Genomic DNA, 20,177 nt, shown 5'->3' with positions numbered 1-20,177 from the left:
GGCCTGTCCCCCTCCACATGCAGGATGTGCTGATGCTCTTGCACGGGTCAAGGATGCAGGGACATGCAATGGAGCAGCAGCACGTGTGGTCCGACTAGTGCTGCACTTCTGGTAATGCAATACCTGGTGCTGCACGTGTGGATGGTGCCATTCCCACCTTCAGACTCAAACACGTAGCATGCAACAAGGTTTTACATCTGCATGCAGCCCAGGATGGTGAAAGAAACCTGACAGCTCTGCAGCAAGATGCATCCACCCACACCGATACAAACCAGCAATGCCTCTTCCATAATCATTCATCCTTGCAGCATGTACAACAGAAGGGTTTATAAAAGCTTTAAAATGCACCAGCAGAAACTCAGTTTGTGACACTGAATGCAACGTCTTCTCTTCTTAAAATTTTCCTCCCCAGACACTCCACCAGCAGCCAGGCAGAATCCCCCTTCTTCCTCCCAGCCCCTCTGCACCTTCCCTCCTCAGCCTGGCCTCACACCCACGGTCCCATCACGCCTGACCCCAGCAGCTCCAGCTCTGTCGATCCCAGCAGCTCCAGCACTGCTGCGGTGCAGAGATGCCCAAACTCAGGATCTCACCATGATAAACACCGTTTACAGCTGTAGTCACAGCAACCACAACTCACCACAATCTCCGGCATGTGCATCTTGGTCATAACTAACTTCATGATCTCAGGTGGAACAGGAGAACCTGCAATGACTCCTGGAAGAAAGAAGCAAAGATGCCTGTCTTGGAAACCATCTATTTATTCCTAGGAGCAGTCCCTCAGAAGGTTCTGAACTCCCAGATTTAAATGCTGGCAAGACCTTTGGGATACACCGGTTCCTGTCAAAATACTTTCTATTTTTATGGATACAGGTCCTACTTATTCTAGAAGCAAAGGCTGCAGCAAGGCCAGGTTGCCTGAATGAATTAAGGGTTGGCAGAGTTCACTCGTTAAGAAAATAAACTCTATAGCAGAAACCTAGTCCAACTGCAGTTCCCCAAAAGGAAAGATTCAGAGCATAAAGAGGCACAGATTTTTAGGACAAACACTCCCATCGATCACCACCACCATAAAATCAAAAACCTTTCCTCTTGCCTTGCACAGAGCACCCCTTTCGGGAGAGGGCAGATCACATTTTCACCTGTTCTGTCCTAGGACGACAGAGCAAAAGAGCGGGGTAATATACAGGCTTTGCTGAGGAACAAGATGGGACAAGATCATTTTTCACATAGCAGAAATGATTAGGTGATCTGCTTAAATGTTTCTTTATGCTCTAGCACAGTCTTCTCTCTGTGCTGTTATTGCCTCAAAAGGGCTAATGGTCTCCCCGTTTGGGCTTAGCTGTTTCCGAGGCCGTCTGTGACAAGAGAGAAAACTCCAGCACGCGTTATCACACCCTCTCCAGTATTTAGATGAATGACTTCAAAAAACAGGTAGGAAACTTTAGGTCAGAGACATCACGGCTCTGCTTCAGGGACTGCACCAGCCTAAAGCACACAAAGCATCTGCTGCCACACGGTGGTGGCTGGTGAGACGAGAGTCGAGCGAAACCAGGCTTCCCGGCTCCACCATCTACCAGATAAAACAGAAAGGTCCTTCCCCAATCTGCTTTGAGATGAAAGAAATCTTAAAAATGCATAATTCTTGAAGGAAATCCCAAGGAAAGGAAATGTAGCATCAAATTAACAGTGAAACACAAGACTCATGCAACAAAACTCTTCCCTTCAGAAGAGCGCTTTGCTTGCAAAGCTTAATACAGCCTCCCAGTGGGAAACCAGTAATATCCAGTTTCTCAGGATTTTTCCATTTGAGCTGTCAGACTTACCTCCCCGGAGACTTGATAGGTCGTAGGAGTCAAAATCTGGCTGGGAGAGCATGTCTATAAACATGGTTGGCGTGCCGTGTAGAAAGGAGCATCTTCAGGAAGGGGAGAGAAAAGGAAAAGCTGCAGAGCTGGAACCGGGGGCAGCCCCAGCCCAGCACCCCACCCCATCCCATCCTGTCCCGTCCCATCCCATCCTGTCCCATCCCATTGCACACGGGGTCACAGAGCAGCAGCCCAGACGCAGGCACAGCAGACATGCTCTTCATCAGTGCACATATACATAGGTATGTATATAAATACATATAGATACACATATATATGCGCATATTATGCACACACAATATTAGCTCTTTTGTTTTACAAGCTACACGTGAAGAACAAGCTGGAAATGCAACTATCTCAGCAGCAGAGCTGCACTTGGAGAAGGAGGGCAGGTGGTTAAGTGTAAAAACACACCAGCCATAGCAAGCCAAGACACCACTACGCTTTCCAGCCAAAGCCCTGCAGGGATCTGACCCCTTATTTTGGGGAAACAGAAGTGCGACAAACTCCCAAGCACAGCTGAAGAGGCAGGATTTAGGCTCCTGAAGTGCCTGTGCAAGTACGTCCCCCAGAAAACCTGCCTCTCCCATCCCACGAAGGAAGGGCGGGGGCAACAGCCTGGCAGGCGACAAGGGAAGAAAGCATCGCCTGAAGGCAATGAAATCTTCCGTAGCAACACACAAACGAACTCTCACCTCTCTCGAGACACTGCCTCCAGAGTGGCCTTCCCCTCGAAACTCGGCGATGAGAAGATGCAGGAGGACCCGTGCAGAGCCATCACCATGCAGCCTCCCACCGACGCCAGGCAATGATAGAGGGGTGCGGGGACACAAACGCGGTAGTCCTGGGATCAAGCCAAAGGCAAGCGTGAGGGGAGGAGATCTTCCAAGTCCGTGACTATTGAGCAAAGATCTGAACAGAGGAGCTTTCCCTGATTCACTGAAAACTTGCTGGAAATCTGACACTCATCTGTGTTGCCGTTTGGTGGAAACACAATGCTGATGCTTCCCGCCTTTAATAAAAATCGTTTGGGAAGTTTTTAATGTCAAAATTTCATTCTGTGATTTTGCAATGTCTTTTCTTGGCAGGACTTTTTGATATGGTATTGCTCACGCATTATTTTATGATATGTCAGGACAGAAGAGTGGTAGTGCTATGCCAGGCATGAAACATGCAGGACTTGGCACATGCTATTAATTTAATTTTGTTTTTAAAAGCACCAAAGGCTCTAAAGCCTGACTGAAACAACCCATCTTTTTTCCAGATCAAAGCTGTTGTATCAGAAATAACTCCTTCAGAACTTCAAAAGAAAATATTTGCCTTTAACAATTTTTAAAAGAAACTACAAATAGAAAGGTCCTACCCTGATAAGAGTTACGAGACTGTATACATGACATGAAATGAAGTCATGTAAAACAAATTGAAGTCTCATTCAACAGAATTCAAAGCTAACATCCAGAGTCTCGTAATTACTTGAAACGAGTATTCACCAAAATATAAAGTGACTGATTTCACGGTTTTCCCCCCACAGAAAGGTACCTTTTTTTCCCCCAAAAAAACTTCACATGAAACAGCAATGAAACGCCATTGAAATGAAAAATGTTATGCAAGAGTATCCCCTCAATATCATTTGCAGAAAAACACCCTGCCCTTCTGCTGAGCAAGCACCAACGCTCTCCACACCCATGGTCTCTCTGTGGCAGCGGAGACCACCCCAAACTGTGTTCCCACCAAGACCCACCTGCTCGGTGATCCCCAGCCTCAGACCGATCAGATTGGCGTTATTCACTACATTCCTGTGGGAGAGGGTGGCTCCTTTGGGGCTTCCCGTTGTCCCCTGAAAGACACAGGGCATTATGCAATGATGCCACCTTTTCCGAGGATGAGCTACGTGTCCTCCCAGGGGCGATTTCCCAGGAACACTCCAGGGTGATCTTGCACTTCATTCTCCATTCAGACCTGGGAGATTTATTTTTTTTCTTCTTTAAAAGCATCTTAATCCCAAACCAAACAAAAAAATGGTCCAACTTCATTTGGACACCCTCTCATCTCCATTAGCCCTCAAGAAAGGGCTGAGCAGCAAGAATGGAAGAAGCAAGGGGAAATGCTAGAACATTTTCTCCATCCTACAGCAGAAGATGGAACCAGGGCTTGGTCTCAGAGAGCAGGAGGCAAAGGAAATGGGATGCTCAGCCTGGCACACATCTTTCCCTGTGTCTCCAGTGAGGAATCCAACCACGACGCACGGAGCAAGCAGAAGCACCTACTGAAGTGAACTGGATGTTGATGGGTTCATTGCAGGAGAGGGTCTGCTGCACGGCTCTTAACTGCTTCATATGGCTGCTGTCCCCGGCCTGCATCACTTCATCCATGTGGAAGGTGCCAGGCAGCTTGGAGTCCACCATGATGACAACGGATAAGTCAGGAAGGCTGGTGCAAAGAAAAATACCATCAGCAATAACGGATCAAGGAGAAAACTGCCTGGATTCAAGGAGCACACACTGCTCTGGGCAAACCTCCAGCACAACCTAACACTGTTCTCTTCAGGGGCGACCCTGTGCAGGTCCTTCTTCCGCTAGAGCCTGTGTTGTGCAGTTGAGAGGACACAAGGCATCAGTGCAAAGGCACCAGATGTTCTTAGCTCACCTTTTGCTCTTTATTCCCCCTGGACTGGACTTTTCTAGCTCGGGACATGACTGCTTTAGAATATCATAGTATTTCTGCGTTTTAAATTGAGTGGGAAACACCAGTGCCTTACAGCCAACCTGCAAAGGGAGACAGAAACTCATGAGAAGTCACGTCGTGTTGATGTTCAGGAAAAGAGCAGTCCCCACCGACACAGGAACGTGCACAGCCCTGTGACCCCACACAGCGAGTGTTAGCCTTTAACGCCGCACCGGGATTTTCTCCATGGCTTGTTTCTGTAAGCACATGATACAATGAGCTCTCCCCAGACTAAACCTGGAGATTTTTAACTCCTCCTAGGAAGAACCATGGTGCGCAGCGGTTTAAAGATTCACTAAAGAGCATGACACAGGTCTTTGCACAGCGAGCATGCAGCGGCCACGCTCCCAGGGCTGGGGACATGCCTCCAGCAGGCAGATACACCCAGAGCAAACGCAAACCCAGCCCTTACAGCTGTGCACTCATTAAACCCCATCAGCGCAGGGCAGGGTGCTGTTACTGCACGCTCAGGACCCCCAGCCCTGATCCAGGTGTGCAGCCAGGGCTTTGCTCCTCCCCGGTGTTCCATTTGGGATGGGCTGGTTGGTTTTTGCTGCGCAAAAGAGAAGAGCTGCAGCCCGAGGCTCCCTCTCCTCCCAGGGTCAACACTCCTCATTGCAAGCACAAGGCAAATGACCGATTTTTCAGATTAGGAGTGACAACGCTCATAAAAAAACCCAGTCCCAAAATATGAAGAAATTAATTCCTTTGAGTTGATGTGAAATGAAGATGTTTGAGGAACTTTGGAAAAACAAGGAAACCTAAAGGCTGCTTCTCAGGTCAAGCCACAACCCAAGTTGTGGAGTTTTTTTTAAGGTGTTCTGTTTCATAAGGTTTTTCCACCTCTTTTTAAAGCATTAGCTATTTTGAAAATTAAAACATTTTTCATTCAACCTTTATATACTCCTGAAACAAAGTGCTTTAATTACTCCAAGAATTTCTATTGCTTTTTCAGCAGAAGAGATTTGCTGAATTTGACCCAGATTTGCAAACTACTTTCATCTTCCAAAAACCACATTCTTGTCAAATAAACTATTTACATAAATGATTTACTCGGCTGTTCTCATTATTTTCCCAAGGTCCATGAAATAAGGACACCAAGGCTACGCCAATAAATTATTTGTAAGTACCCTCTGGGGTCTGTCAGAAAGGAAGACAAACATTTGCTCTATTTTCTGGAACAGTCTGCCCAGAACCCAGAGGACCAAGTGTGTTCTGGGATGTTTTGGGCCTTTGTAACTTTTTACTATTAGTTCTTTCAAACGGCTATTCTGGTTGTACCAACTTTGCAAAACAGACTGTATGGGAGGAGAGGCGCTTGCAGGGCAGATGCTATACGAGATAAAGGTCTCTAGTTGGGCATCTCCCACTTGGTCTCAACCCTTCTTCAGCAGCAAACCCTTCTTCAAAGGACCTGCCATATAAGCGTTGACAACAGTTTGCTTTATTAAAGCCCTGGAAATACATCAGGAATCAGAGGAATGGTTATTCAGCATGTATTTCTGTATATACGAAAGTGAGGGAACCTGATGGGGCAAGGAGGGGTCTGCGCAGGCTGACAGGATCCAACAGACAAAGGCCTGAATCCTTCAGGGGTTTTGTTGTGCAAATAAACAAACACAAACAATTAATTAGAGGGGTGAGGGACACCAGAGATCCCAGTGCCAAAGGTACATGGGAAAGTTGTGAACACTAGCGAACCTGGGAGGATGAGACAAGAGTAACCCCCAATGGAGCTGAAGCACATTTCTGCTTTTACCTCAACAACACTCCAGATTTACACTGGAGAAGAAAAATCAGAGCAGAACCTGATATACAGAGATGGAAAGGAAAAGAAAAGCCAGGTATCACTGGGAAAAAAGGAAAGTACTGCCATTTACGTTTCCCCCTGGTGAGAGAAGCAGGAGGACATCCAGACTGGAAGAGATGAGCTTCACCACAGCACTGTGTTCAATCCTAACGCATGAGAAAACAGGAGTGACAACCGGTGAGACCACCGTTAAGAGGATTAAATGAAGGATGAAATGGGAACTCAGGTTGCAGCCCAGCAACCAAATTACAGAGTCCCTCATGCAAGAGAAAAGTCTCTGCTGCTAGGTATTATCCACTTCTTTCTAAGCAAAGCCAGAACTTGGATGGTGCTAGAAGATCCAGACATGGTTCCAACTCTTCTAAACATCAGCCTTTGATTTAAAGCTGAACAAACCACAGATGAGTGAGTTAGCTGCTTCATCCTAGGATTAATTTCTAGTCATCAAATGTTTAGTAGCCTGGATTCCTCACTACTGGAGCTGAGGAGCCAGAACAGTTTAAACTGATTGTTGTGCTGCACATTGCAAACTCAAACCCAGGCCAGTATACGAGAGTAGCCAAGGCAGCCACAGAAGAAAGATGTCAAGTCGTGGCAATACCTAGGACTTAAACCAGGTTAAGCCCAAGGACAGTAAGGCCTAGGACACATCTAAGAGGGAAAAATCAAGCTACCAAGTAGGCTGGTCCTTTCTGAGCCTTCCTCCTTTCTACTTTCAAGGTTAAAATCCCAGATGGTGATTTCTGCCCCAAGCAGGAGGCAGGCAGGACGGCCGGGCAGTGCTCTCCCTCCCAGGCACGATGGAGCGTGAGTGTGGGAAACTCAGAACTGACATAAGACAGATGTTGCCTCTAGAGATTGCACTCACGCTGTATTACTACAGAGTCTCTGCTGTCCTGGCTGACAGCTTCTTGGGTAGAACAGTCCCTGGGTCAGATATTTAGTCTTGCCTTTTTTTTTTTCTCCTCATTCCCTAGTAATTGATTGCTGGCAAGTATGGTTGTTACTCGTGCCATATTGGCAGTACATGGTTGTTAGCAAAGAGGGATGAGAAGGCTGCAGAAGCCTCCATCAAACAGACGGGGTGGCAGCCAAAGGGAGTATCAACAAACATGACCACTGAACTGCAGCTTCATCCCCGCGGTCACTGAGGGTTGGTGTTCCCTCCACACGGCAACCACCAGCCCTGCTCTGCAGCCAGCTCTCCCTGATATGCCCAAGGGCTTAACCAGAAGCCCATCCATACTGTGTCCCCACTATCCCCTTTAACAGACGGCTGCTTGTATGCGCTCTAATAACGAATCAATTAGCATTCCCAGCGAGTGCCATACAAACCTTCCTGATGACAAACTCCAGCTCAAGGGCCTGGTAGGCTGGATTCACAGATACCTTAAGAGGGAGAAACAAGAAAGTTGATCAGAGTTACTCTTGCCTTGAAAACCCTCTCCCCTAACACATATTCCAACAGAAGAGTTCTCCCAGGGCCAAGCTCCACTCAAAGCCTCTCCCCCTCTCCAACACATAGAACTAAGAGCTCCCCACTACAGGGATTTCACATTCTCCAGAAAAAATAGTGGAATCCTGTGTTTCCACAAAAGAAAACAATCAGAAAAGAGATTTATGTGAGGTCAGACAGTCACAACAGACTTTCAGGAACCAAAACCAGACCTCCTGTCTCCCAGGCAGACGTTCAATCCACTGAACTGAAGACTCAAAACTCAAGAGCAAGTCAGGTTTCTTAACGGACAACCATGAAAATACCAGCTTTCTCCTGTCCAATTCTCCATGGAAGCAGTATTGCCCACTGGAGTTGAGTTCACCACCAGGTTCATACTGAGCCATACTCATCCACCCTGTCACTGTGTCTTAGCAGACACCGGGATGAGCCACGATGAAGAAAACGGAAGGTAGATGGCTGTCCTTACCATGGTGCACTGTCTAAATAAGACATGTTTTGGTGAATGTGCCATGTCATACTCTCAAATGAAAATTGGCTTTGGGGGATACACAACTTGGACTAGATTTTTAAGTGAGCATTTGCACCATGAAGCAATACAGGTCCTATTTAGGAGGGATCTAAATAACTGGTAGCTTTAGGACAGCAGCACGTTACATAAAAATGGTCCCATAGGCAAAAGCATGTCTCCATCTATCATCAGCTGCTACAAGCTACTTCACAGCAGTCCGTCTCTTGCTCCTCCTTCCTCTGCAGTCTGCTTTCCTACATAGTGGAGGACAAAGACGCAGAGGGCTTCACAGATCTTCTTTAGATACTGGATTCAGTAAGAGCACGGAAAAAAGAGACAAAACTTTACTCTCCAGTATCTCTTATTGCTTCTTTGTGTCCCTTTCCTTTCCCAGCAGACTGCTAAAATCCCAGACACAGCAAACTCCTTACCAGAATGATTCCTGCCTGGGCAGTTGCAAACTGCATGAGAACCCACTCGTATTTATTGGGACCCCACATTCCCAGCCGGTCGCCCTTCTTCAGGCCAAGAGCCAGAAGCCCAGCAGCTGCCCGGTCCACCTGTAAAATACCAGACAAGAGCCTGAGGATCACACACAGGATGCAGTGGGGGATATCTGTCTCCAGGCACTGCTTTCTGGGGGAAAAGCATCGTCTTCGCAGCTGAAAATGGACAGGATGTACCTCTGCTGCAGTCTGTCAGCAGCAGCATCTTCTGAGCCACAGAGCACAGACCAGCCCCTGCTTAGCAGGTCGACTGAAAGCACAAAAATAAGAAGCGTGGAACAATACAACAAAGCAGGAAGGAAGCCAAAATAAGCAATGATGTAAAAATAGTTGCAAATTAATTCTTGCCCAATGACTAAGTGTCTACCTCCTCATCAACTCAACTTAGGACTAAGCCTTACCCATACGCTGTGCCCGTCTACACCATTAGATCTGCCAATGTTTTGGCATATCGCTTACTCGGAGGAGATGGACTCAGGTGAAGGAAACTGTATCAAGTGATTTTTGACCAGTCTGGGGTTCCTATCTTCATTAACTTGAACTCAGCCACTGTATCAACATGACTACTTTATTGTGTGAAGATGCATGTAAAAATATTCTGAGGTATTCAGGAAAGTTAGTAGAGCTTTTTTATGCTCTCAAATGAATTTATGAACTCTACCTTGTAAGAGATATGAAGAATAACTATTCTCTGATTCAGTTCTGAATAACAGCCTACTCTTTAAAATTAGGGTAAACACAGCTGATCTTATTTATCTGAATGGATGTAACCAAAACACTAGTAAATCTAAAAAAAACAAAACAAAAAAAACAACAAAAACAAAACAACAAACCAACCAAAACTCCCAAAAAACAATTCCTCCTATCCAAGATCATATCATACCTTTAATAGAAACTTTCTCAGTACTTAGCTTGAAATATTGCCCCTCCATTCAGAATACATATAGACATATATTTGTACGCAATATGCATGTATATGTACACATGCATAGATTCACCCACACCTGTTTTTCTATGTAATATTGAGACCAAGCCCTTGACTTCGCTCAGGTGCCTTTGTGCTTGGAATAGAAACCTCCACACTCTCAGGACCTCTGACACTCAGAGCAGAGTGACTAAGACAAGAGCTGGAGCCTGCTCCAGTGGAGAAAAACACTGTGGGTTTTCTCCTGAGGACAAAAACACCAGCCCATAACACATCAGATAGGAGTGATAATTTTTAAGTATGAAAGTTCATTCAGGGATATTCAGCATTTTACATACGTTGCCTTCTCCCTTTGATCTCGAGACTCTAAGGAGGACAAAGGCAGCACACGCCCATCGGTGGTGCCAGGGAGGAGCTGTTACCCTCTGCTTAGGGCCAGGGTGAAGATCTGCATAAGACACAGCTCATTCCTAAACTGAGTGATGAAACTGTTTCCATTTCTCCATCAGGTCTGCTGAAGCCACTATCCACCCACCTGTGCTCTCCAAGGGGCAAACCAGGCACTCACCTCCTCTTTGAACTGAGCAAATGTCTTCCGAACCCCATCTCGGCAGAAGACCACGGCGTCACGGTCAGGAAAACGCTCGACGGTCTCATCCAAGCATTGTCCCATGGTTTTGGCAAGAAGAGGAATGTCTAAGGTGCCCTGGACATAGCTGTTGGTCACCCTTTGGGAGGCAGAGGGTATCGCTGTGTGCAGGGCTCTGTGAAAGAAAAGGAGAAGATACCATCTTTTAATATAACCCATCAATACAATTGTCCCCATCTGGAAGGATTATCAACCTGCTTACGGTACCAGCACTACCCGATGCATGTCCTTGCGCCAGTGGGAACCACGGGTAGCCACTTCAGCGGGTCAAGATGAGGAAGACCTCCGAGAGCACTTGGAAAGCATGTGCAGCAGCCGGGGGGGAGCACTGGGCATGCAGACAGCATCAGTAACCCCAGTGCACCCACCTGGACCCGCCTGTGCCCACAGGCAGAACCTTCATCCCTCCGCTGGAAACCTGGACCTTGCTCTCTGATGGGGAAGGAGCCTGCAGCAGCCCTGCAGCCTGGGCACAGCCCAGTCCTACAGTCATTCACCTGGGGTGAAAGCTGCCTTGGACATTTTGGGATATCTGGACAGATGATGGACTTTGCTGAGAGACGGCAACTGGATTTGGTCTTTCTACATCATTCAATAGCACAAAGAACTTGGAAGGAACACGATAAAAATGGCTTGTAGGGAAATTTCCCCAACTGGCTTCTCTCTGCTGGAAAGAGCAGATGACCCAGAAAGAGAAAGTTAAAATTAAAGTCAGAGAGACCTGTCATTTTATCAGTCTCCAGAAAGGTCTGCAGAGGAGAGTCTAATCCTGCAGAATAAAACTGTTTAGAAGAGTTCAAAGAAGTTGACCTGTAACTGAGAGGCATTTGCAAAGTAATGCTCTGTGTATACAACAGCAAGCAGGCTGTGCATGCTTCACTGTCTCTGCCAGCTGGACCGCAGAGAGTTTATGGTACTGAAAACAGCATCAACAAACTGAGGAGCTACCAGTGAGATGAGGGGAGAAATGCAGGGGCAATAATACAGCAGGGTCACACGGTGGAGGCGCCTACACCCACTGCAAACACGGGGTAGGAGGGGAGGAGAGCAGAGAGGTGTTCCAGCAGAGCAGCACCTGGGCAGGAATAGCATGGCAGGGTCCTTGAGAGGAGCACAGAGATATTGTGCTGGAGGCCAAGCTGGAGAGGGAACACAGTCAGGAGAGGCAGCAATGAGAAGATGTGGGCAGGGCGGTCTGATCGTCAGCAGTAAAAGCAGTGACCTCCCCTCAAACCCCAGCTCCTGACCATCCAAGAGCTGCAGTTCTTGCCCCAGTTTCTCTCTCCACCTAATCCTGCTCCGAGCTTCCCTCTGCCCTCCTCCCCGGGAAGCCCCCCACTTTCTCTGTCCCTCCTCACTTCTTCCCTGCCTCCGTCCATGCTCCCAGCTCCTCCATTCCCACCTGAGGAGATGATCTTCCAGGAAGCACAGGGTGAAGCGACACTTGTGGGGTGCATAGCTTAGAGGCAATGCCGTGAGTTTGCAGATTCAGTGTATAATAGGAGGGATCCCCGCCCCAAAGAGGAAAAAAAAAAGATCTGCCTGAACTCAATTCTTCCCTGTTCATTACGGGATCAATATTCTGCAAAGACTTGGCGCTATTTACCACAAAATATTTGTTTTCCTGCCCACGAGAAACAAAACTTAGCATGAGGTTACTTGCTCTACAGGGTGGAGTTCAGTCTCGAGATTTTACGCTCCGCAGGAAGTTTTGCTCTGACAGCTGAGCGAATAGCCCGACCCTCTTCCCCCATGGCTTTTTGACAGATGGAGGGTTGTGCAACTACCACCAGCTCTGATCAGATGTGCCTCCTAGCTCTGCTCTTGGGCAACTCACATCAAAGCTGCCCAAGGAGGAGGAGGGAGAACAAGCGCTAAACTGAACTATCTTCTATCGCTTGGAAGCTCCTGGGCAAGGCATGCAGATAAACTAGGAGATGAAAGCAAGCTCTGCAGAAGAAAAGCCTTTATAAATATAGGTTATATAAAATAAAGGTTGAAAAAGCTCTCCCTACAATGGGTGAAAGCTCCTGTGAAAGCAGTAAAAGCCACTGCAGCCACTGCCACAGCCGCTTGCTGTTTGAAACGGTGGCTGGAGAAGCCACTGTCCCATCACCATAGGGTGGCTTCAGACCAGCAGCTTCAGTCACTCATGAGGGTAGACAAGGAAACCGCAGACTGTTTGCAAAAACATTTAATGGAGACAAACACACTCACATCTCTCTAAAGCCAAGTTGCCTCTAGTTTCAGCAGAGCCTGTCCCTAAAGACCCCACATTTCTCTGCCAGCTGAAGCACAGAGAAGTCCCTGCCGCTCTGGCAGCCTGGGAAGGGCTGGAGCGGACAGAGAGCAGCCACTGACCTGGTTGCACAAGAGCAAACCAGGACAGAGAACTTTCCCTGAGCACCATCTCAGGGGTCACGGGGAGCTGGGCAGGCTTGACGCTGGGCTGGAGCAGGAGGAAGTAAACAGACGCATTTCACGGACTGCATGGTTCCTCTGGGGATACCACCTGAGGAAGTAATCAGCAAAAAATTTGGTCCAACATATTCCTCCATCACAGGACTGAAAAACAAAAACCCTACCACAACAGGAGACTGGGGAGAGGAGGAACAATTATTAGAAAACTCAATCAAAATCCAGAAAGTGCAGCTGAAACAGTCTCCTGCTCTCTGCAGTCAGCCTTCAAAAGGTTCTTGCACAACCCTCTACCGTTGCCAATGAAAAGGGTGGCATTTTACACTGTCATGTCTTGGCAAAGCACTAGGCAGACCAGGCTTTCTGGTCTTATCCTCTCCTTTTTTTCCAACCCTGAAGAGCCAATGGGTTTCACTGACCTCACAGGGAACAGAATTTCACACTAAATGCAACAGGTTGCAAAGGCAGAGCCAAACGACAGTTCCACCTCCAGTCCTCACAGCTATGGCTCCCTCCATATCCCCAACCACAGGGATAAAACAGCATCAAAGAGCAGAAAAAAATGTCTTTACAAAGCCCTGCACTCCAAAACACTGTGAAAATACTGGTGGTTCCCTTCACAGAGTGAAAACACACACAGCTTGCTCTCAAAGATGCCAAGCATTCACATCTTCAAATTAATGTATCAGCAGTTTCGAAATTAGGGCCTAAGATATCCCATGCTCATAACCCAGAGTCACTAACTCTTCTCAAAGCGCTTGCTCATATGGTTTCTTCAAATACATTAAGGAAAGCAAAATTCACAGTTCTTATCTAGTTTAAGCTCCCTGAATTCTGCTCTGATGTTTGCATGTGCTTCAGCATTTCTGTATCACTTATCTCCTGGCCCTGGCAGAAGTGAAAGGTGTGGGATAAAACACAGCAGGCGGTTGGAAGCACTGGGGGTCAGGAATGCAAGGAACAAGGCAGATACGAGATACACTCATTATCAGCAATATCATGCCAGAAAAAAACGTGGGGTTGGCCTCCCTTCTGCCTACAGCCAAGAGCAAGCGAGCGTATCTGATCTGAAAGAATTTATCAGGCGACCTCTACAAAGAAAGGGCCTAAAGCATTTAGAAATCATCTTTTTTTTTTTTTTAAATCTTTGTTACAGAAAACAAGTAATTCACCCTCCACCTCTTTCTATGAATCATCTGGTACTGCTGGAGATAAAACAAGACCTATGGTCTGATGGTCTGATCTTACAGCAGCTCTCATTTCCCTGCCTCAGCTGGAGGAGAGCAAATAAAACGCCGCTTGCTCTTGGGTCTCAGCATAGACTGTTAAACACTACTCTTCAAGAGCTCATACCTTCTGTTAGCAACACATTCCAGCAGCAAGACGGCCTGCGGTGCCTCCAAACAAGCCAGCCTCAGCACTCAGCTGCTCCTGCAAAACTCCTTAACTCTGGAGTTCAGCAGCACAACTGAACAGAGAAACACCAGAGACCCAGGGCGAACGCATCTCCCTCCCCACCTCGTGCGAAAGGCCACAAGCAGCCCAGTGCTGGCAGCCCCAGAAAGCACTCCTGCCTGATGGCAGCAAGCAGAAACAATCAGACTGAAGCAAGAACTCTCTACTAATCCTAGGAGTTCTGCGTATTTATCTCTGAATAGCCCCAACTAACATTTTATGGTTGTTGATCTAAGATAACCAGCTTAATTTTTCATCTTTAACTCTTCACCAGTCTCTACAGAACTTATCAGGAGGGATAAGAGACGAACACAAGGCAGAGGCATCAGCATAACCTCAGGTCCCCTATCACGAGCCCACAAGCAATCTCCCGCTGTGCAGCGCTGAAGGACATTGACCCAACCTGCCGTGCCATCCCCTCCGCACATGGGTGAATGGCTCTGCTCTCCCAAGGCCTGAGAACTGTCCTCACTACAGACTTCATACTTGCAGAAGTCCACAGACTCCCCAGCCAGTTCCTTTGTTCATGGATGTCTACCAGGAGCTTCTCCCCCCAAACCAAGAGCTTTTGAGTCTTTTACATAACACAACTGCAATAAACAGGTGGTGAAAGTTAACCCTGCTCTGCTCTATCCTTACCTCTTCTTTACTCTTTAAAACAAACCCTCTTGGCTAAAGAGTTAACCAGGTTCTCATTACTTTTTTGTTTGTTTGGTTTGGTTTGACAACAGATCAAGACCCCAGAGCTTTCAGACTCCTACTACAGCAGACTTTTTGATTTCATTTTCCACTGCACCTCTCTCCCCTCTGCACTCCTGCCAAAAGGACAAACGCTGCCTAACGCTAGGAGCAGAATTTAATAAACTTTTTTTAATGTTACTAGAAGGAGTTTACTCCTTTGAATACACTGTGTCTTCCTCCAAGCATTTTGCTTCCTGCCCCTTGGTTTCGCTTCTAGACAGGGGCCCAAACTGCAGTGAACTCTGTCACGCTTCCCTTCTGATACCACCTCCTCAGAATGGAATCCGAGATGGCAGTCTCAGCCCCAGCCACATACGTGGGCTTCAGCCACCTCACTCCTAATCTCAGCCCAGCTGAAAAGAAACACCTGGACCCCGTGCGTGAAAAAACAAGGGCTGCTCCTCACGGTTCTTGAGGGGTCACACCTCCCAGTGAGCATTAGGCTCTGATTATCAGCTAATCCTTCAAAGTTTTTCCCAAAGCCAGTTGATCTCCTATTGTTGATCTTTCCCACAAACTTGCTCCGAGAGGCAGTCTTGAAGAAAAGCAAGGCAAAGAACTGGCCTGAACCCCCCGAACTCCAGAGGTCCTCGGTGTCCCAGAACTGCTGGCACCCCAGTGCCCCCTGCCACCCTGCTGCACCACAGGAGGACAGGAACGCTGCCTGACAAAGCCCGCAAGTCAGAGTGCTGAAGGAGGATGGAGAAGCTGTGTGATACATTTCACATTACTGCAATCAGGATGGAGCTGCTGCTGCTAAGACAACTCAGATCTGGGCACAAGTTCACATCCCTCCATATGCTGCGCAAGGCTCATCCCTGCCCCTGGTTCCCTCCGAAGCCAGGGAGGAGGCAGACCCTGGGGATGCAGCCTGGCTTCTGACACTTTGGTGGGGTTTTAGGGGAGCCAAGGGACAGCAACACATACTGAGAGCGAAACCTCCAGCTGAACCTGCCCTCCCTGCAAGCAGCCACCCACCTGGCTGGACAAACATAGAGCTCTGCAGCTGCCTTACAGCCCTCGTCATCTGTCACACACGGCCTCCATCCCCTAGAACCCCCATCCCTGCCCTTACAGCCTCTGTGCCCTACAGCCCTCCATCCCCTCTCACCCCTGTCCCCTATAGCCCCCCATCCCCTATAGCCCCTATCCTCTCTCATCCACAGCCGCCTGTCCCCTACAGCTCCCCATCCCCAGTCCCCACAGCCTTCCATCCCCTGTAGTCCCCCATCTGCTCTCACTCACAGCCCCCATCCCCTACAGCCCCCCTTCCCCAATACCCAGAGCCCTCCATCCCCTATAGCCCCCATTCTCTCTCATCCACAGCCCCGTCCCCTATAGCTCCCCATCCCTTCTCCCCATGCCCCCCTGTCCCCTATAGCTCCCCATCCCTTCTCCCCATGCCCCCCTGTCCCCTATAGCTCCCCATCCCTTCTCCCCATGCCCGCCTGTCCCCTATAGCTCCCCATCCCTTCTCCCCGTGGCCCCTTGTCTCCTATGGCCCCCATGCCCTATAGTCTCCCATCTCCTCTCACCCACAGCCCCCTGCCCCTATAGCTCCCTATCCCCAGTCCCCACAGCCCTCCATCCCCTATAGCCCACACCCCCTGTCCCCACACTCTCCCTCCCCAGCAGCCCCAGCCCCTGTCGCCGCAGCCCCTGTCCCCGCAGCCCGTCCCTACCTGCCCGGAGGGGCTCCCCGCCGCCCACCCGCCCGGCGCAGGAGGGGCAGCCCGCCGCGGGCCAGCGCTGCCAGCCGCGCCGTGGCCATCCCTGCGGCGGCGGCAGGACCCGGCGGCCCGTCCCGGCGCTCGATCCGCAGGGGCGGTGCCCTCCCCGGCCCGCCCCGGACCCGCTCCCGCCCCGCCTCAGGGGGGCTACGGCTCCCCACCGCCCCGGGGCTTTCCGCCGGTCGGCGCCGGGGGGGAGGAAGCTGGGACGGGGAGCGGAGAAAGCGCCCGCCCTGCCCGTGCCGCGGGGGCCGGACGGGGGTCAGGCAGGGCGGGGGACCCCCGCAACGGCACACGGCTGGCGTCACAGAGCCCCCCCGGCCACCCCCCCCCATCCTCCGCCAGCCTCCAAGCCCCCGCGCTGCACATCCGTCCCCGAATCTCCCCCCTCCATGATCTCTTTTTCCCATACCGCCCAATCAGCCTTTTTCCGTCTCACCCCAACTGCTCCTACACCCCAGCCCTTCCACGCACCCCAAGTGAGCCCCCCCCACCCCGGCTGAGATGGACTTTGGTGCGTGATAACCAACGCCGCTTGCCTCCACTTTCCTCCATCTGTATCTCTTGGTGCCTGAGCCCTGTGAGTCACTAATTGATTATCAGCCCTCTCCACTTAATGAGTTATCACAGTTACTACCTCACGAATAGCTTTAGGCACTCTCTGGCTGCCTGTACCCTGCTATGGGAGACCAGTGAGGAACTGCAGGGCTCCTCTGGAGCCAGGCAGGCTGAGATCCCCTCACCGAAGGGCAGAGGCAGGGGCAGGCACCAGGAGAGGAGCCCTGCGGTGCCGAGCTCCGCTGAGCACCCGGCCACAGCAACAGCACTGCTCTGCTGCAGAGAAGAGGTGACACACGTGTCTTTCCCCGCGTGAAATGACTGACAGCCTTCCTTCCAGGGCATTGCCAACAGCAATGGCCAAAAGCGAATTAATCCTTATGAAAGGACGGGGGTATACATTTGAGCCCAGAGAATGGTCTGTGTCTTTTAAATACCATACGGGCATTAACCAAAGAGTGCTGTTGGTGAGACACAGGCGGTCTCTGGCTCAGCCACTGACCGGCTGGGTGGTCTCCAGCTGCTGTTTTGCAGCTCTTCCCCGGGTGGAAGCTGGAGCTCAGTGTGTCTGGACACCGTGTGTCTGTGCCGTGTCGAGCACAATGGCGCTGACAAAGAAAGGCATCAATACCAGCCCCAGAATGGTGAATTTCAGATGCCAGAGCCATAAATGTGCTCGTAACACAGCCGCATAGGGAAACAGAGCCTGCAGCCAGCCCTCCCATATTAGATATTTGGTTTTAGAAGCAGGAAGGATTTTCCCCAATGCGCATCTTGTGCACAAGGAGTTCGTTTGGTGGCATCAGTGACAGTGTTTTCTTTGGTAGAGGAAGGGAGATTTTTGTCTTTGAAACGTGAAAATTGGCCGTGGCTGCAGAGGGGACACTGTGCGAGGCAAGGTAGAGATCTGCTGAGGGTCTGGGAAGGGTCTCCAGCCCCCGGCTGTGTAGCCAGCTCATGCTCCCAGGGCCACGGTAAGCATCATTGGATCAGGATTAGGTTGACTGTTCATCCCATTTCCCTCAGCAGTTCCTGCTCCCTTCTCCTTGCAGCCTTCGTCTAGAAGAGTGTGCAAATGCGCCCCGTATTATGGTCTGTCTGTCTATGGAGGTCTCAAGTCTTTTCAGACCTGCACAGGAGCTCTGTTTACACATCAGTCCCACTGAAATCAGTAGCTAAGTGAATTTATGCATTTCTGCAAACGACGTAAGGCTTTGTGACATTCATGGCCAGAAATTATCCTCTCACCATCTCAGAACAGAGCAATTAGCTTTGTCTGTACTTCAGGAGGAAAAAAAACCAACATCAACATCTGGGATCCAAAAACCCCTCACCTTTAATAAAAATAAAGCTGACTTTCAGTTTGATCTTCCCACACTCCAATCATTAGCCTACAGGGTGAATCCCGGTTATGTATTAAACCAAGAACTACGCAGAAGTTAGTGGGACTGTGACCTTGACATTTCGGTCCATTTGTTCGAGATTGTCAAAGCAAAGGCAGGCTGAACCAGTGACACCGACTCTTCATTTCTTTCTAATGAAGAGTTAAAAATCTGCCTTTAAGTTAATCCTAAATAAACAGGGAGGTTTTGTAACTGATCTACACCCGTGTTTCCTTACACTGAGAGCCAAAGGCTCTCAGACTTGTGTAAACCTAGAGCCCAGGAGCACAGATTTCGGTGTCCGCAGCACTGCACAGACCAAGGCCTTTACCAGCCATGCAGAGGGTCTTGCTCGGGTCTCCTTAAAGCCCTCCCCGGTTTCTCTCCCAGGAGCAGGGCTATACCTGGTGCCTCATGGGATGGGAAAGGGCGCAGGGGACTGCAACTGCACAGCACCTCACGCGAGTCCCTCACTGCCTCGGGGGTCAGGCAACCAGCTACCTCCCTTGGTGGCCGTGTCGGGACATTTGGCAACATGAGGCTCCCCCACCAGTCCTCTGGCCCTTCCTTGCCCTCCAAACCTCGTTGTGAAAAGCTGAGGGACAGGAGAGGTTCTTGCACAACTGACTTCTTTTCTCAAATGAGGGCTCTGTAATTTCAGCTCACCTTTGGAGGAACAGTAACCCGCTCCGAGAAACTTCTATAACCTCCTGGACAAGAGCGCATTAACCTCAAGCAGATTTTTTTTTTTTATACTTTCCATGAGGCAAGTCCTTGTTTTCTGTTTTGGGGTGCCTTTGCGCAGAGGCTCTGTGGTCTCGGTTACCTCAGTGCTGAGCCAACACAGATCTCTCGGTGTTGGAAGAGACCTACTGGCAACTTCAAGTCTAACCCAAGCACCCATGGGGTGATGTGCTGGAGCAGCTCAAACATCTGTGCAAGGTCCTGTACACCATGATGGGCATGGGGAGCAGGAAATTCAAGGTTAGCCTTCGCCGTAATCCCGTTACTGGGTGATATTAACTCGGCTCTGTCCCAGGCTCCTTTCCTCTTGCGCTGACTTTCTCCACAGCGGGTCAGCTGAGACAAGAGCACACTGCTCGTGCAGCGCTGGAGCCTTCAGATCAAAGTGGGAACGTTAATTGCACATTTTCCCCTGTGAAGAGAGACATCTTGGTGTAACAGCCCAGCAAAAAGGGGAATTCGTCACTTTGATCACGGAGCCTGCCAAGAGACTGAAGTCGCAGTGTCTGTCATTGTAAAATGAGGTATAGATTACTCGGTTTCTGTGTCCGTTTTGGATTATGAGTCATTAAACGGCCGGTTTTTCAGTGTGTGACCGGTGAAACGGTATGAATCCCACCCGCCCGCGGGGCCGGGCTGAGAGACCCCCATCTCTCCATGGGGCGGTTTCACGCAGCCACTGACCAGACGCTGAACCAGC

The 20,177-nt window shown here is 49.5% G+C and overlaps 1 protein-coding gene across 1 annotated transcript in view; it reads right to left on the bottom strand.

Moving 5' to 3' along the window:
* Window positions 1-16,871, bottom strand: part of ACSF2 (acyl-CoA synthetase family member 2) — a 38,186-nt gene extending 21,315 nt beyond the window's left edge. The window contains exons 1-10 of the mRNA XM_054221492.1: window positions 16,746-16,871; window positions 10,369-10,564; window positions 8,801-8,929; window positions 7,738-7,791; window positions 4,515-4,633; window positions 4,136-4,298; window positions 3,610-3,705; window positions 2,564-2,712; window positions 1,827-1,918; window positions 641-717 (exon numbers count right to left, since the gene is read on the bottom strand). Of these exons, the coding sequence (XP_054077467.1) occupies window positions 641-717; window positions 1,827-1,918; window positions 2,564-2,712; window positions 3,610-3,705; window positions 4,136-4,298; window positions 4,515-4,633; window positions 7,738-7,791; window positions 8,801-8,929; window positions 10,369-10,564; window positions 16,746-16,834 (1,164 nt within the window). The 5' untranslated portion in view covers window positions 16,835-16,871. The remainder of the gene's footprint in view (window positions 1-640; window positions 718-1,826; window positions 1,919-2,563; window positions 2,713-3,609; window positions 3,706-4,135; window positions 4,299-4,514; window positions 4,634-7,737; window positions 7,792-8,800; window positions 8,930-10,368; window positions 10,565-16,745) is intronic.
* Between the last annotated feature and the right edge of the window lie 3,306 nt (window positions 16,872-20,177).

This window comes from Rissa tridactyla, chromosome 15 (assembly GCF_028500815.1).
Source record: "Rissa tridactyla isolate bRisTri1 chromosome 15, bRisTri1.patW.cur.20221130, whole genome shotgun sequence".
In the NCBI taxonomy this organism is placed as follows: Eukaryota; Metazoa; Chordata; class Aves; order Charadriiformes; family Laridae; genus Rissa; species Rissa tridactyla.
This window is presented reverse-complemented; position numbering and strand designations above follow the sequence as displayed.